Source organism: Gobio gobio (assembly GCF_949357685.1).
Source record: "Gobio gobio genome assembly, chromosome: 16".
Taxonomy (NCBI): domain Eukaryota; kingdom Metazoa; phylum Chordata; class Actinopteri; order Cypriniformes; family Gobionidae; genus Gobio; species Gobio gobio.
The window spans coordinates 42,021,435-42,037,598 of NC_137109.1; the positions used below are offsets into that span (position 1 = coordinate 42,021,435).

A 16,164-nucleotide genomic window follows, 5' to 3' on the forward strand; every position below is an offset into this window, starting at 1 on the left:
ATTAGTGACTCTTGTCATCGCTTTAATTGCACCAGACGTTGGCAAGTTTATTCTTTGAGAAGGGGAGTGTGATGTCCCCAAGTGAATGTACCCAGCAGAGGGCATGTAGGGACATCTAAAATGTCATCCTGGCTCAAAAAGGAAAATAGCAATCATTTATATGCACAACTGCATTTTGTTGCCCTAGGCTTAACTCCAATTGCTCTGCTGTTTAGGGTTAGTAGCCTTAAAGATGCGCTTTTACTAAATACGGTGTTTACCCGAGCAGTTCTCTCTGTCGAAAACTCTACTCAAGATGTGCATGGCCCAAGTCTGAGATCTTGCATAATGTGCAGTTAAGCTTGATTTTTGTCCCACTTGTTCCACTTTTTTTTTCCCGTTAGTCCCCAGAAGACCGTACAAATGGCTTTTAAGATGCCGTCTGTTACATAGAGTTGATTTAAAAAACAGCTGAAGTGCACAGGCATGCTAATGCAGCCTCTGATTGAGCAAAACCCGTTGGCCTGAAATTACATCAGGAGCCCCGGACCATCATCTCAGATCTTGTGAATTATTGATTTGTCCAGTTAATGAATATCACAGCTTGTGCCTCAGCGTCCAGGGAGATAGATTCCAAAATCCTGTTCAGGCCTCACCGCCAATAATGACGGCCGTTTAACTGTCAAACTCTTGTGAAGTTGGACATTTGGTATGTGAGCATAAACCCCCCCCCCCCCCACACTCTCATTTAGCAAAGAAATGCTGAATGGCAGTATTTTAGAGCATAAGATGTTTAAAAGTAGAGGGAGCAAGACAGGAAGATTAAGCACTTTCTCAGTATTAATACCCTATTCTTTGTTTCTCTCCCCCTGCAGAAGCAGATTATCGTGGACCCGCTGAGTTTCAGCGAGGAGAGATTCCGGCCTTCTCTCGAGGAGCGTCTGGAGAGCATCATAAGTGGCGCCGCCCTCATGGCCGATTCCTCCTGCACGCGTGACGACCGGCGTGAGCGAATCGTGGCTGAATGCAACTCTGTGCGGCAGGCGCTGCAGGATCTGCTCTCCGAGTATATGGGCAATGTAAGTGCACGTCAAATACTGTTTTTCCTTCTCATTTGCTGCTTTTCCCCTTCTGCAGTCCCACATCCCTTAATGACAACAGCAAGTACCCACCTGCTACCAGAGACAGACACTCTCCTGCAGGGAAGGAGAGGGGAGTTTTATTTCAGGGACAGTGCACACATCACGTTCGCCGGGCGGTGTTGTATAAAGACCTTCAGTCTTAACACAATTTGTCCTGTGCCGTCTGGCTTTTGAAGAGAGGGGTTCAGGACACACAAGCCCCCTGCTGTGCTGCTGATCAGTGCATTGAATTGTTTGACTGCTGTTGTTTTCAAATAATTCCCTTTGTTTGCTCACCAGTATTGGTTTTATTTGTTTTCTCTGATCTTCATTTCATTTGTTTTCTTTTTGCTTCATTTATTAACTTGTAGTAACAGATTTATTTATTTTTTTCCCGCTGGAAGTCCTGAGTAGTTTAAAGAAATTTAAAGAAATAAAAAGTGGAGAGCAACTGTTTTACACCCCTGCGGCGTGCAGCGCGGTGGGTGATATGATATGCTTGTGGTCCGGTTGGTAAATGATGAACTTGTAAGTTCTTTGACACATTTGTCTGTATTTGCCCCACACCGAGAGAAAATTGGCCACTTTTAAGCCAAGCTGGTGTTGAGTGTTCTATAACTATAATTCCCCACTTTAAAACCCCTACCTCATTTCTCAGAATCATCCTCAGGCTGATTAATTCCTCCGATTTCTTACACGGATTGAATGTCTTGCCTTGTACCATCACTGTTTGTCTTCCTCTGTCTTTTTCTCCCCCACTACATTCTCTCTATGGCAGATCTTTTTTTCTAACCAACCTCTTTCACCATCTAAATTTCTAAATGGAGTTGCCCTTTTCTTTCCAACCAGCCAATCAGATTTTTTTGGTTTGTTTTTGGCTGCTATGGTAGTGCATTTCATCTGTTTGCTGTTCCAACTACAAATCTATCACTTTCCAAATATCTAGGGAAAGCTTGGAATCTGTCTTGGAAAGTTTTTCACCCTTGGTGGCCCTTTTTTCAGATCAGAAGTTCCATGCCCCTAGCTCACGGTAACATAATTTTTCTGTCACATGTTAATAGCGGTGTGTGGGCAGCCGAAGTGGTGTTGTGCCACAAACCGCTGATGATGATGTTCGGGGAGCCGATGTCTCACAGGTGTCAGTGACTATTTATGTCAGTCTTACAAAACGTCAGCGAGCAGCAGGTCCCCGGCTCTGTCTGGAAACACGGCGATGTTCTCTGCAACCTGAGCTGACGCGCTCCAGATGGCTCATTGCTGGTTCTGTGTAACTCCAGACCAGGATTGTGAGCGAGCGCCTCTGTCATTACCGTCCATTTTTAACTCTGCGGCGTGAGAGCCTAAAATGGCTGTCTGATAACATCTAGCAAAGGGTTTGGCATGGATAAGGCACAAGCATTCAATAAAAGTCAAATTACACATTCGATTTTCAGTGCCATTTTCAAGTGATCCTCATGAAGAGTGCTCATGCTTGGAATGGAAAAATCATACCAGATTGATTCCAGCAGTGATAGTAATCACTAATATGCAGCTATCTGTGTAATAAGCTTGCCATGTCATCCCATATTAGCTGTGTTACCATGACTGCATGAGAAATGCTAATATAATTTGACAAGACCTATTAAAGGAACCTCATCTTATGTATAGATTTTTTTTATGTCCCTGCACAGAAAAATGACAGTCATCCCATATGTCCCCACACAGCTAAATGATATGGGGCTGTGGTTTTGAATACACGAATGCCGTCCATGAGACATTCATTTCTGTGATCGCTTTTTTGCTCATTCTTGGTGCTGCCGGTTTATTTTAACCACAGATTCATCCAGGCAGTGTCCAGGATGTTTCAAAACAGGTTTTCTACTTGACTAGGCCTTTGCAGCGTGTCTGCCCCAACACACAAAACACTGCTCCTCAGCCCTGAAGCACAGCTGACATGACAAGGCTTTGGCTGCTCACTCGTTCAGACAAGAGAAACAGATGAGGGAGATGATAGGTCCATCCTTCTTGGCTACCTCTGGAGCAAATCCTCCTGGAGCCTCTGGATGATTTGGCCGACACTTTACCTGGCAATACCCTTCACAAAACCAAGTGAGCTATTGTTTACATAGGCAGCAAATTACCTGTTTAGTTTTAGCATGCTGCAAAGCTAACCAGGCAATACTAAACACAAAATGTAGAATCCGGAGTGTGTTGCAAAATTCAAAAGACTACATTTGAAATAGACTTTTACATTGGTTACAAAAGATTTCTGTCACTTTTAATTTATGCATCCTTGCTGAATATAAAGAAATTATTACTTGTAAATAAAAATGTTATTATTATTATTATTATTATTAGTAGTAGTAGAAGAAGTAGTTAGTAGTATTATTTTAAGACATTAACCGTTTTCTTTATAGCTCATCTATTAATTTTGTTTGTCTTCTGATTTATGGACAGCCATACACCACATTCATTTTTCTTTAGTTTCTGAGAGAGGGTAATTACAATGTTTGTGGATTGATTTAAATGTGGATGCAATCTTTTAAATCTCAAGGAGCTTTCTGCAAAGTCTTTAGCTATATTGCTAACATTTGGGCATCTCTGGACTTTTAATGCAAAGTTTTCTTTTTTTTTTTTTGTTATAGTCTTTCAGGATTTCCAATCTCTCTCACTCTTTAATCCTCAGCTAAATGGAGGAGTGTATTGGGTGCAATAGGCTGGAAGTTTCGATTTGAGTAAGACAGGTGCAGCCAAGCCCCCCCCCCCCCCCCCCCCCCTGTTAGAATGAATAACTAGTCTCACATCCAATTTGTGCTCTGACTGTGTCGTTAAATGAACTCAGAAGGCCTGCAATAATACAGAGATTAAATTGGTGTCCTAAATTCAATTTTTAGCCATATGATTTCTCCTGGAATAAAGGAACTGCCTTGTTTGAAGTGACTTAGTTTGATAGAAGGACATATTGGCCAGACAGCATATGGGCTTTGTCGCAGCTGAGACTCTGCTTTTGGAGGTCTTTTGCTCTTTCAACCTCTGTTTTTAGCTAGATATCTTAGCAATGCCCCATCCCCCCTCCCTTTTACATTTTTCAAACCACAAAATAATAAAACTTCAGATGAAACTTTACTTATTAATTTACTGAAGCAAAATGTATCAACACAATTGATTTGAAGACAATGTAATTTTTTTAAAGCAGGAAACATTTCATTTCACGTCAAATTTCTACAAATTGTTCTTTTTTAATGAGAGGTTTGATTGCACATGGGCATTTCAATGGCCTCCCACAAATCATCTGTGTAAAGCAGACTTTAATATTCTATAAATTAAATGAGAGGTCTTGAAAGGTTAATCTGAATCCCAAGTTCTGTAGTTATAACCTCAGGCAGCAGCTCTGGTTTATGAATGTTTATTAAAAATTTAATAAAATGGCTGTGTACAGCAGCTCAGTTTCTGGGCATTGTGTTGACCAAGCTAAGTGCTTAATGAATTAAGGTTTTTAGAACTTGAATGTAAATGCTTTAAAGTTGCTTAAATAAGCATAAATGTAGTTTTTTCATCTCATGTTTGCTTAATATTAGGATGCACTGAAATTTTGGCTGCCGAAAATACCCACGCTTTAAACTGGGCTCAAACTAGAGGAGTTTTAAAATCCTAACCGATTATTAAATCTGGTGGTGTCACTCACCTAAGGAGAATCTTCACAGATTTGTTTTCTCTCAAATCTCAAACATGCACACACTACAATAATTTTTTTTTTGCGCATAACCCACTACAAGATATTATTAATTATATGTCATGACGAGCACCTCGCGTGATCTCATGGGGAAGCAGATGTAAACATGTACGTAGCAGATCATCATTGTCTCATCAGCTTTCTACACTCACCCGGTATGTATATGTAATAAAAAAAAGTATATTATATTCAGTATAATTAAAATGATTGAATTGTATTAGTCTAATATTAATACAATGATACAAGAATAAGCTAATTTAAAATAAGTAAATCATTTTTAAAAAGCATTTTTGGTTTTGGTTTTGGTCGCCCCAGAATTTATTTCGGTGCATCCCTACTTAATATTCTCGGTTTGATTCTTGCTTCTGCACCTATTTAAAATTTAATTTTTAGAGCAGCGTCTCAAAATAATAAAACCTCTATTCATAATTGATGTAATCTTACGATGAATACTAATGTTTTAATCACTGTTATGCAACCTGAATTTTATAGGTTTCATTATCTTTGAGCAGAAATGGTACATGTAGGCAGAAAACCAAAGACACAGATTGAATTATAATGGACTGCCGCATCCCGTTTTATTGCTTGGGTTTACAAAAGCTTTTTGCATTGGTCAAAAATAGATTGCTATTAATTGCTGATTAGCACAGAGATTGATCAGGCCTTTGTTAGTTGGGAAAGATGTGTAATTGTTACTCAGGACCTTAACCCGAGTGCCCCAATCTCTGCTGTAGACCTGAACTCGGTCAGTCAATCAGGTTTCGACTTAAGTCCAACCCAGACTGATTATCTGGATGATTAACAATGCAGAGCACAGCTAAACAAACAAGCCTCTTCACTTTACAGAGCACAAGCTCATGGTTTTGAGTGCTGAGGTTCAAGCACGTATTTAATTATTCCCCCCTCTCGCGACTACTTCACACACTGTGTCTGTTGTGAGCGTTTCTGCTGCATTTTATTAATAATACATTTCAGACCCCCCTAGACTCTTGTTGTAGAGGTGATTGTACACAGGGCGAGCTAGCAGTAATAAGGTTTGACGTGTCGGGCTTTTGACATTTAAATTCTTAAACTTGAAGGCAAACATCTGAAGAATCTGTGAAAAGACAGATGCGAATTCTTCAAGGCCTTACGGAGGGGGAGCTGAAACGGGAGAACCACACACACCCACACCGCTCTCTCCATCTGTTCTCTTCCTCACGTTTTCCTCTTTGCCATGGGCATTCAGCAAGATTGACACCCAGTCTTGTTTTATGACAACTCCCTTTTGTTTTTTAGAAGCCTCTTAACTTGAACTGAGCCTTGTTTCTATCGTTCCTCTTGTTCTTTTACTTAACAGTGTGCTTTTTGAAATTATTTTTGTCTTACAACCCCAGAATAATTTCCCTTTTTCATATATAGCGATAACATTTGAACAGTAATTGCAGATCATTACCATTTGACCTTTTCTGCAGCAATTTTCTGCTCTAAGAAATTCAGTGTAGGGACACCTGCTAGTTAAAGCCAATCCTTAATGAGTCCTTGCTAACCTGTTGGCTTCTGATTTTCCCCAAATATGTACCAAAGTTAATTATGTTGGAGTCAAGAGTTTCTGCAACTTCTTTAAAAAAATGTTTAAAAAGACAATTTAATGTATTTGAATGTTGTTGTTTTTTCTACCTCCCAGATTGCTAAAAAAGCTAAATTTACTTTTATTGTAAATCTCATCTGAATGCGTAATTAAAGCGAATCACACCACATGCAGTGCATCGGGGAGCACTTTACTGTCCCTGAGGCTTTTGCTAAATTTACAGCTCTCCATAAAAACGCAAATCTGTCACACATGGGCTGTCAGATGGTTTCCTCCATACCTGGTCCTTGATCATTTAGCTGTATAAAATCAGTCTTTTCAGAGAGATGGATGAGGTACTTTTTTTGCCCAAGCAATTTTAATTGCATAAAGATCGAGACAGTTTGTCTATTCTAGAGGAAGCTTACTGCACTCAATTTTACTCTCTCGCTTAAAGGAGTAGTTCACCCAAATTGCGGTCATCAATTACTCAACCTCATGTTGTTCCAAACCTAAATGACTTATCTTTCATGTTCTACAGAAGAAAGTCTAAAACAAAAAAAGCCTTTTTTTTTTCTCCATGCAATGAAAGCCTTTGGGGTCCAAAGCCTTACATGTTTGTAAAGGGTAAATAATGAACAATGATGGTGAGCAAACCCTTTAAAGCATTAGCCGCTAGGGATGGGTAATGGTACTTTAGTCTGCATTGTAATGATGAACCATAAAAAAGGTTTCTTTTTCCTCAAAGTTTAGATGCATTTCACACCAAAATCAGATTAAAAGACAAAATTGCTCATCCCTAATAGCAGTTGTTCCTTGATGCTGACCACAAACTGAGGAAAAGTTTCATAGAATTACACTGGAATATTGTTGTACTATGATTAATGAAAAAACATAAATCTTTGGAAGTGTTATGGTATGAAAGCCTGTCACATTGGGCATTGCTTTCAAACCGTTATTATCCAGCCATGCAATACAACCTCTAGTCAAATGGCTTTGTTTGTTGCTTATGAGAATTTTTTGTGTGTGTGTGTGATCATGGTGTTTTGCTCTAAATGTTAAAAGCTTTTTCCTCTAACTGCTGTAAATATGGCGGGAAAGAGAGAGAGACGTAGTAATCTGAATAGATCACTATAGCAAAAGGCTTAAAACGGCACACCTTATTCATAGTTTTAAATATGGTGCTCACATTATAACACATTTGAATACCAAGCTTTACGACACACAAATGGTAGTTGGTGTGTGTGTGTCCAAAAGCATTTCCCACTTGGTACAGTAAATCATGTTTTAGCTGTGTGCGATTTGGCACCTGGGCAGGTCTGGAGCTGGTCTGACCTCTTATAAAAGTAGATAAAATGCGTGCTTGAGCGACAGAGGCGTGGCACTTAGAGGATTTATGCCCCACTCTTTGCAGTCTGTCTCATTGCCCATTACATGCTGGGAGAGGTATGTGTGTGACAGAGCACAAACCACTGATGATTCCATTATTTTCATTCATCGCTCTTGTCCTCGTGGGTCTTGGACCACTGCTGTCGGCTGCTGCAGAGCTGTGGCATCACTCTGTGACTGACAGTTTCTATTAAGGCCCCTTGAAGTCTTCGATGTGTTGTAGAGCATTTAAACGACAGTTCAAACCTGTTGAAGGTTATTGTAGTGCCATTTCACCCCTTTTTTGCTAAGTGTCCTCTGCTGTGTCTTGTCATTTTGTCCTTGTTTTATATGTATTTAACAGCTTTGTTTCGTCATGCGAAGAAGTAAACATTCTCCTTTGTCTGTTCAAAAGATAGTTTAGCGTTTGTGTGCTGTGGCACAGTATGTTCAGTGCTGTTTTTAAAAGAATCATAATAACTAAATTAGTTTCCACACCAGTAGACAATAAAATTCAGTTTATTGCAAGCATTGTTTGTCATCTGCCACTTTAAATGCAAAAGCTCTTTAAAGTCTGGGGGAATCTGATTTGCTGACAATTTTTAGCATTTTATCATTAATCAGCAGGAAAAACTGCTTTCTTGTAGCTCAAACAATCAAGTGTGGTGCTAGCAACGCCAAGGTCATGGGTTCGATTCCCAGGGAAAGCAAGAACTGACAGTGTAAATGTGTACCTTGAATGCAATGCAAGTCGCTTTGGATAAAAGTGTCTGCCAAATGCATAAATGTATGGTAAAAACTGTTCTGAAGGTGATAATAGGCAATTCCATGCAAAGGGCATCCTTACCATTAAAAAGTTTTTACCAAAAGAACAAAACCCTCTTTAAGTTGTCCATTTAGGTCTGTAATATACTCAATTAATGTGCTGTAGAAATTAATAAAATTGCCTTGTTTATCCACCACATATGAAGTGAGCAACGATGCTAAAATTGAATTTTCAACTAACCATATTTAATTCTTTCAAAAGAGGAACCAAAAACCCACCTTTTTTAACTTTATTTTAACAGTAAGCGTTTTGCAGAAAGATGGAGGCATGCCTGAGAAATAAATAAACAGATTTTGTCATAAAACACTGCCTGTTGAATTTATAAGGGCTATAATTTAAGAGGTCAATGCGCTTCAGTGCTCTGTCACGTCCATAATGTTTTAAAGTTTATATAATATATGACAATTATAAATGCAAATAACTTGAAACTTTATATACAAAGCTAAATTATGTCTATGCTTATTAGGATCGACAATTCATCCTATTACTTTGCTCTAAACAACCATAAAATGGCATCATATTAAATCATATGCATATGACAATTAGCCTACTGTGGTCTGTTTCAGGCGTACCATATATCTGTGCATTTCCAATAATCACAATAATTTTTGTGCTTTTAGTTTTAAAATGGAAAAGGGTCTCAACTCTCAAGTTCAGTCGAACTTAATCAGTTCACCTGACTGTGGGGGAAACCTGTGATTTGAACTCCTATATGATGAACATTAATATTTCTTTCTGAATTTGAGCAAGCAGTTCTGTTAGAAGGAAAATCACCGTCTCTAAATTGAGTCTTGAACAACGCTTGTCAACATGAGAAATAATCCTTAACCTTTTGAAATGCAGCGATTTAGTATAATAAAGTTGATTATTTTGTGCAATCTTGCCATGGTGTCGCTGATGTCAATATTTGGTGTGCCCACTCGAGGTCTCTGTGAAAGTTTTAAAGCAGTCTTTTAGTGCCACTTTCAGACCAGTCACATCTGTAACAGCTTTTTTTCCCCTCAATGTGAACACGAAAAATAAAATAAAATGAATAATTTGTTCTGTGGAGAGCCAACCCTTCTTCATTCAGTGGGTATTATTACTTTTGGTTTACGTAGTGTAATCACAGAATCCCTAAAAAAAGTTTTCACCTAAAACTTGGAGACTTTTGTCACTTCTATAACGCATGTATATTTCCCTCATCTAAAATATAAAACGCATGTGTAGACTGACTACTACTTCTCTCTGGACTCTAAGGCTGTAATCAACCAAAGAAAATCTTGGTCGACTGAGGTCCTGAAATTTTCGACTAAAAATGACGTTGGGAAAAAAACGTTAAATTAATTGGCTGCGCACTGTGCGCAGTACTTGGTGACCTTGTTGTCTGCCTAAATGAATTATAAATAAACATAAAAACTAGTAGGCTATTTGTAGTATATTAAATCGTTTTTGACATTTTTAAATTTGGACTGAAATGAGTCTGACACAAGTCTGTCGGCTCTGACAGCGTTGCATCACGTGCACCTGCGCAATATCATAGCCTATGATTTCCGAAAATATAGTAACGTTACCATGTTGTCAACTAGTGATATCATCACAAGAACTTTTGAGGAATATGCAACATCATTTAGACAATTGTTTTTGTCATATGTATTATAATAACTGACAGACACTATCATTTCAGCCGCTCTGTGCAGCTCGAACATAGGAGCTCAGCTCAGCTTCGCAGCTGAGACACGAATAGACTATTAACTTAAAGCTTTTACTCTTAAACTCAAAAGGCACGTCCACTTTAATAAAAAACGAATATTTATTAAACAAGCCAGATCAAGAGCAGAAACGAAATAAAGTGCATAACTGAAAAATAAAGCATAGACTCAAAACGAATACAAACAGTGGGCACAGCGCATCACGCATTAGGCTCCAAATAAAACATTTAATAATAAAGTGCCCAAATCCAATAAATAATACTAGAAATAAATGTGCAGTTTGCACAATAAAAAAAGGGACGGGGCAACTCAAAACAGACGGTGCAACCTAACGCAGACAATTTAGTTTACCGTTTTTAGGTGGTATGACATGTTTGTCGTCGAGCTGTGATATGCAAACTGTTGCTTGCAAAATTTGCATTCAACCTTTTTCCCATTTTCTATTTTTAAAAAAATGCTGCCACACTGCCGATGTCTTTGTTGACATGGTAGAAGAGGACTGACTAGGAAAATGCTCTCACAATTAAATAAATTACAGGCCTATACAGCAAAGAAGCCTACTTCAATATGTCTCTCTTCTCCAGTGGGTTGGGCTAATCCAAAAGAAGTGAAAACAACGGGGGTGTTCTGAAGACAGACTGTTACCTGTGAAACAGGGGTGCTCTGAAAACACCCCCATTAGCAATTAGTGCATTCCACCTGATGAAATGAACGCGGCCAAACTGATGAAATGAACGCTGCAAAAAATCGACCAATCAGAATTTTGGTCGAGCCAGAACTTATCGACTAATAATCGACTAATCGACTGGGCGGTTACAGCCCTACTGGACTCCTTTTATTAAGGGACTATAGGTATTAAATGCATTCTGTAAGAATTTATATTTCAAGTTTTGACTGCAAATGTCACGTCCATAACACTGGAATTGCAATATATAAGAGATTTTAATATTTGGTGGTTTAAATTACCGCTTGAGGTCTCTGTGAAAGTTTTAAAAGTCCGTAACTGAGAACGGTCATGTCTGTAACAGTGTTTTTTCCTCATAAATGCAAACATGAACAACAAAATAACATTTATTTAATAATGAATAAAATGTATGTTCTGCAGAGAGCCAACCCTTCTTCATTCAGTGGGTGGTATTACTTTTGGTTTACGCAGTATAATTCACAGAATTCCTAAAAAATTAACACTACAATAATATTTGTTAACTTAAGGTATTAACTGACACACTAGCTAACATGACCTAACAATGAAATGCATTTCTTTTCGGCATGTATGAATCTTTTGTTAATACAAATAAAATTGTTCATTGTTTGTTCATGGTAGTTCAGTGCATTAATATAAATATACAATTTGAACTTGGTGTATTGGTAAATGTTAAAATTAAAGATTACTAAATGCTGCAGAAGTATTGTTTATTGTTAGTTCATGTTAACTAATGTACTTAAAGGGGTCTTGATGCTTTTTCTATTCCTTTAGTGTGCAATGTATTTGTTTGTGCAGGTATACAATATTTAAAAAAAGCTTGTGATCTCCTACAAAGGGATATATTCTATTCTATAACAGAGAACACTGACCTGCCTAAAACACCTAGATCGAAGTCCAGATATTACTTGCTCAAATGTCACAAAGGGAAACGTTAGCATAATGCCTGCCTAAAGGCTTACACAAAAAAAGGTGGCGATGCTTCGGTGAATTGAATTTCATCTGTTTTTTGAAAGGCCAAACAGAGGTTAAGATTTATTTATAAAGCTGTTCCTGAGCAGTGCAACCCAAATGTTTGCTTGTGCACAGCTCATTTTACAGAGGACCGCTTCCTGAACCTGGTACAATGCCACAAATACTACTTACCACTGTGAAACAGTCTGCTCAAGTCATGCTTGCTAAGTGGTGCTGATCGATTGGATTGATCATCTGCATTTTCAGAATCTGACTCCGGTACTAGTATAGTATCTGTTCGAGCCTAAGACATTATTAACTGTTTACAATTGCAAGGCTCGAATTTGCAACCACTTTGGTTGCATATGCTCCCGAAATGGATTCTGTGCCACCTCAAAATATATTTGGGAGCAGTGGTCGACTGGCCATAAATCGGAACTAGCTGGTTTTTGCTCCAAACCCACGATCGCCAATCGGATTTAGTTTTATTTTGGTCGATTTCTGTTCCGGACTTGCCACTCAAACTGCATTGCAATCATTTCCCAAAATGTAATTTGTGTGAAAATATTACGAAATCTGTAAACAGGATGTTAACAAGCCAGGGACTTGTAGTGTGTTTCTTTTGTGTGTAGCATCTTTGCTTGAATCATAATTAAAATGCAGTGGTCCCTCTAATTTCAAATGCATAGAGCAAATAAACAATAATACTTTTGCTTAAACAAAGAAAAAACAACAATACTGCCACACATATCACTACTGTTTAAAAGGAATAACAGTTTATTATACAGTATATAAATTGTTGTGGTGTGTGCTCTTTTATTTTTGGTGGATTCTCCAAAATGTTTGCTGGTGCCCCTAACATTTTGAATTTAGGAGCACCAGTGCTATCAAGTAAAAAAGTTTATTTTGAGTCTTGAATTGCTTAAAGCCTTTGGAAGCTGGAGCTTGCGATTTATTGTAAGGGGCGTTACATTTCCAACGCACTGGGTCTGTTGGCCAATCAGAGCGCACTGAGCTTTTTGGAAGAGGCTTTGTAGAAATCAGTAAGTTTCAAACAGACAGGGCATTAATTAGCTGCAATAATGTTTAGTATGTGAATCTTTAAAAAAAAAAAAAATACAATAAAGCATGTTTACCTATTCTATTACTCCCAATAAACAAAATAATTAACTTTAAAAATAGCATTATATAACCCCTTTATCTAACGATAACAAATCAAACCTTTTTATAAAGTGTTCTCTTTTTGCACCACTGAAGCAAAAATGTCGGATAACAATAAATTGTGCTGGATTAGTGCTCAGATATTTTCTGCTCTATGGAAAAAAAAAATCTTTCTTTTCTAATGCAGTTTTGATGAGCTGTGGTCCACACTGTGAACTCTTGACAACCTCTTTTTTTATTTTCCCCTCCTCTCATAATGAAATGTCCACTGACATTTTGTTCCTACTCCAAAGTCGTAGAGCCTGGCAGAGCTGGTATCATAACGTACAATAAAAGGGCTCTTTACTCTGTCCTCTTCCTCAGTGTAATTTTTTTTTTCATTCTGGCACCAAGAACACTTGAGTGAGCTGTACAGACTTCTAAAACTAGGAGTGATCGCTTGGAATGATGGTTATTTCCAGCTGCTGTCAGTGATTGGAAAAATGTCCCTGTCTTGGTCTCGTACACAATAAATGATTATGCTCACTTGGTTGAATCATGATGTCCCTAATTTACCCCAACTTCTGTTCAATTGAAGGATAGGTCCTTTAGTTTTGGAATGGAGACCAGACCCATGCCTGGCAGAGACGGCTTTGTACTGTGAATTATAAAGCAGATAGTTCCTGTCCTAGGTGCTGATTGATCAATACAGCGTTGCAGTTGTCCTGAAATCCACAATATGGTAAGAGCTATTAGGCAGAACACTAGAACCTCCATTCAGTTGGCTACTAGGGAAGTTAAGATTTTGGTGATGATAAGTAGGGCTGGGTGATATGTCCAAAAAAGTATCACAATAAAGTTTTTCATATCAGTCGATTTCAATAATTATCACGATAAATATCAAACCTTTATTTCTTTCAAATTTAAAGTCAGATTTTTTCAAGTAAAAGTTGTAGAAACCAGACCATTAATTGTGGGTTCAAATTTTATTGTCTACTCTTTATTGTGAAGTAACAAAATAAATATCTTAATAGAAAAATAATTTCTTAGTTTCTGCATGTGCTAACAGCTGATATTGTTTCTAGTCATGAAACGGGTTTGTGTTGCCTGACTTTGATAGCACGTATCGTCAGTGCAAGCTACAATATTAATATTACATGTTTTGTCTCTTCGAAATGGACATTTGACAGTGAGTTGACCGTAGTAGTTAGGATGCAGTTGTACATTTATGTTCATTAACAAAAACAGTGACATCTGTAAAAATTGTAAAAACCTCATTTTTATATGGTAAAATGTAAATATTGTAAAGATTGAGTTTTATTCAAACCATTGGCACCTCACTACCTTGGAAAATTTTAACTATATGGTTTCTGTGGTATTTTTATGAAAAACAGTAGCCTAAATACATTTAGTATTAATGCTCAAACGCTATAGCTTAGTCACAAAAAATACCGTAATTATATTACATTAGGCTACTCGTTTAATACACTTAATATATCTACATTAATAATATAATACAATTATATATGAATATCCCACATTTCTGACACAATACCATGGTGCAGTTACTACAGTATTTTCATGGTAAATGATGGAGAATTGGAGATTGAAAATACTTCTGACTGTAGTTTTTCTCCTGTTTGTCAGAGCAGTTTCATCTGGCTTTAAACTAGTTTAAAATCAGAGACATTTGTGTTCTTCTCTGAATTAAAGCGCTTCTCACTGGATCTCACGGCGCTGTTTAGTGGTCGCGTGACCGAGACGATTAGTGAGTAAATGCATCTGCTCTAGTAAGCTCACACTGCGCTGCTATTTGAACTTTGAGCCGATTGGTATATAACTTAATTTGTGCTACCTTTTTTATCAACAATTTTGTCATCTTTGGAAAATAACTTGAGGTTAGTTTCACATTCACTTTTACTTTCGTCACCACTTCCTCTATTTTTTTCCTCCTCGTGTCAAGTTTTCTTTTCCAATAGCTTACAATGTCAGTAGGTAATGGGTGTATATTTTGACGTGCAAGCTAAAAGCTGTTGTTTATTTCTGCTGTGTGATTGACTGTTAGATTAAGCCATATCGAGTAAAAATGTCCAGAGCTTATCATCAGTATCGACATCAATTTTATCGTGATTCGATATATTGTTTATCGGCCCGCTAATTTATTCACACGGTTATACGTATGTAATCTTTAGCAAATCTCAAAATATCCATTCTTTATACTGTACCTACATAATAATATTGTGATTCCCAAATGTACTTGTAACATTTAAAAATGACTGGTTATAGTGATTTTATATATTTATTCAGACAATAGTTTAGTATTTTTGTTTATTTCAGTTATCGACCATAAATTATTATTGGCTCATCAGAATTTGAATATTGTTGCATCCCTAGTGAATTTAGACATGGCTGCATATAGTCCCTAAAATGCTCTTCAAAGTATATATACACCGATCAGGCATAACATTGAGGTGAAGTGAATAACACTGATTATCTCTTCATCACGGCACCTGTTAGTGGGTGGGATATATTAGGCAGCAATTTAACATTTTGGCCTCAAAGTTGATGTGTTAGAAGCAGGAAAAATGGGCAAGCAAAAGGACTTGCATATTCTCTATATAAAACAGCCCTTTGTACTTCAATGCTTAACTGAAGTCCTGTTTGGTGAAAATTATACAAAGAACTGAGACTATATTTCACATTCTTTATTGATCCGGAGGGTGAAATTAGCTTTATATTCATTTGAAGGGTAATTCAACTGCATTGGTACAGGTTTGTTTGAGGCAAATGCATTTGATTGGATGATCAGTTTGACAGATGGTGCGTCATTGCTTTCTGGCCATTGGAGGCTGTGAATTTGGCAATTTTTAAGGGACATAACAAATGTTCTCCTGTTACTCACAGCCTAAACTGATAATGGGTGAGTGTGCAGTGTTTTAGGTAATCAACGTCACCCTAATATATTTCTCACCATGTCCTCCAAAATGTTTTTTAATCCAATTTTCCTCAACTAAATTAACTGATTTTCCATCTGGCAAATTTTGTTGTACATTTAATGCTGGCCATAATTTGCCTTTTGCTCAGTAAGTGCATGTCACTGTCGCAGTCGCCTTCCTTGTCA

The 16,164-nt window shown here is 37.6% G+C and overlaps 1 protein-coding gene across 1 annotated transcript in view; it reads left to right on the plus strand.

Moving 5' to 3' along the window:
• ctnna1 (catenin (cadherin-associated protein), alpha 1) overlaps positions 1-16,164 on the plus strand; it is a 113,534-nt gene that overhangs the window by 44,768 nt on the left and 52,602 nt on the right. Inside the window, exon 7 of the mRNA XM_079839271.1 lies at positions 855-1,058. Coding sequence (XP_079695397.1) covers positions 855-1,058 — 204 coding nt within the window. The remainder of the gene's footprint in view (positions 1-854; positions 1,059-16,164) is intronic.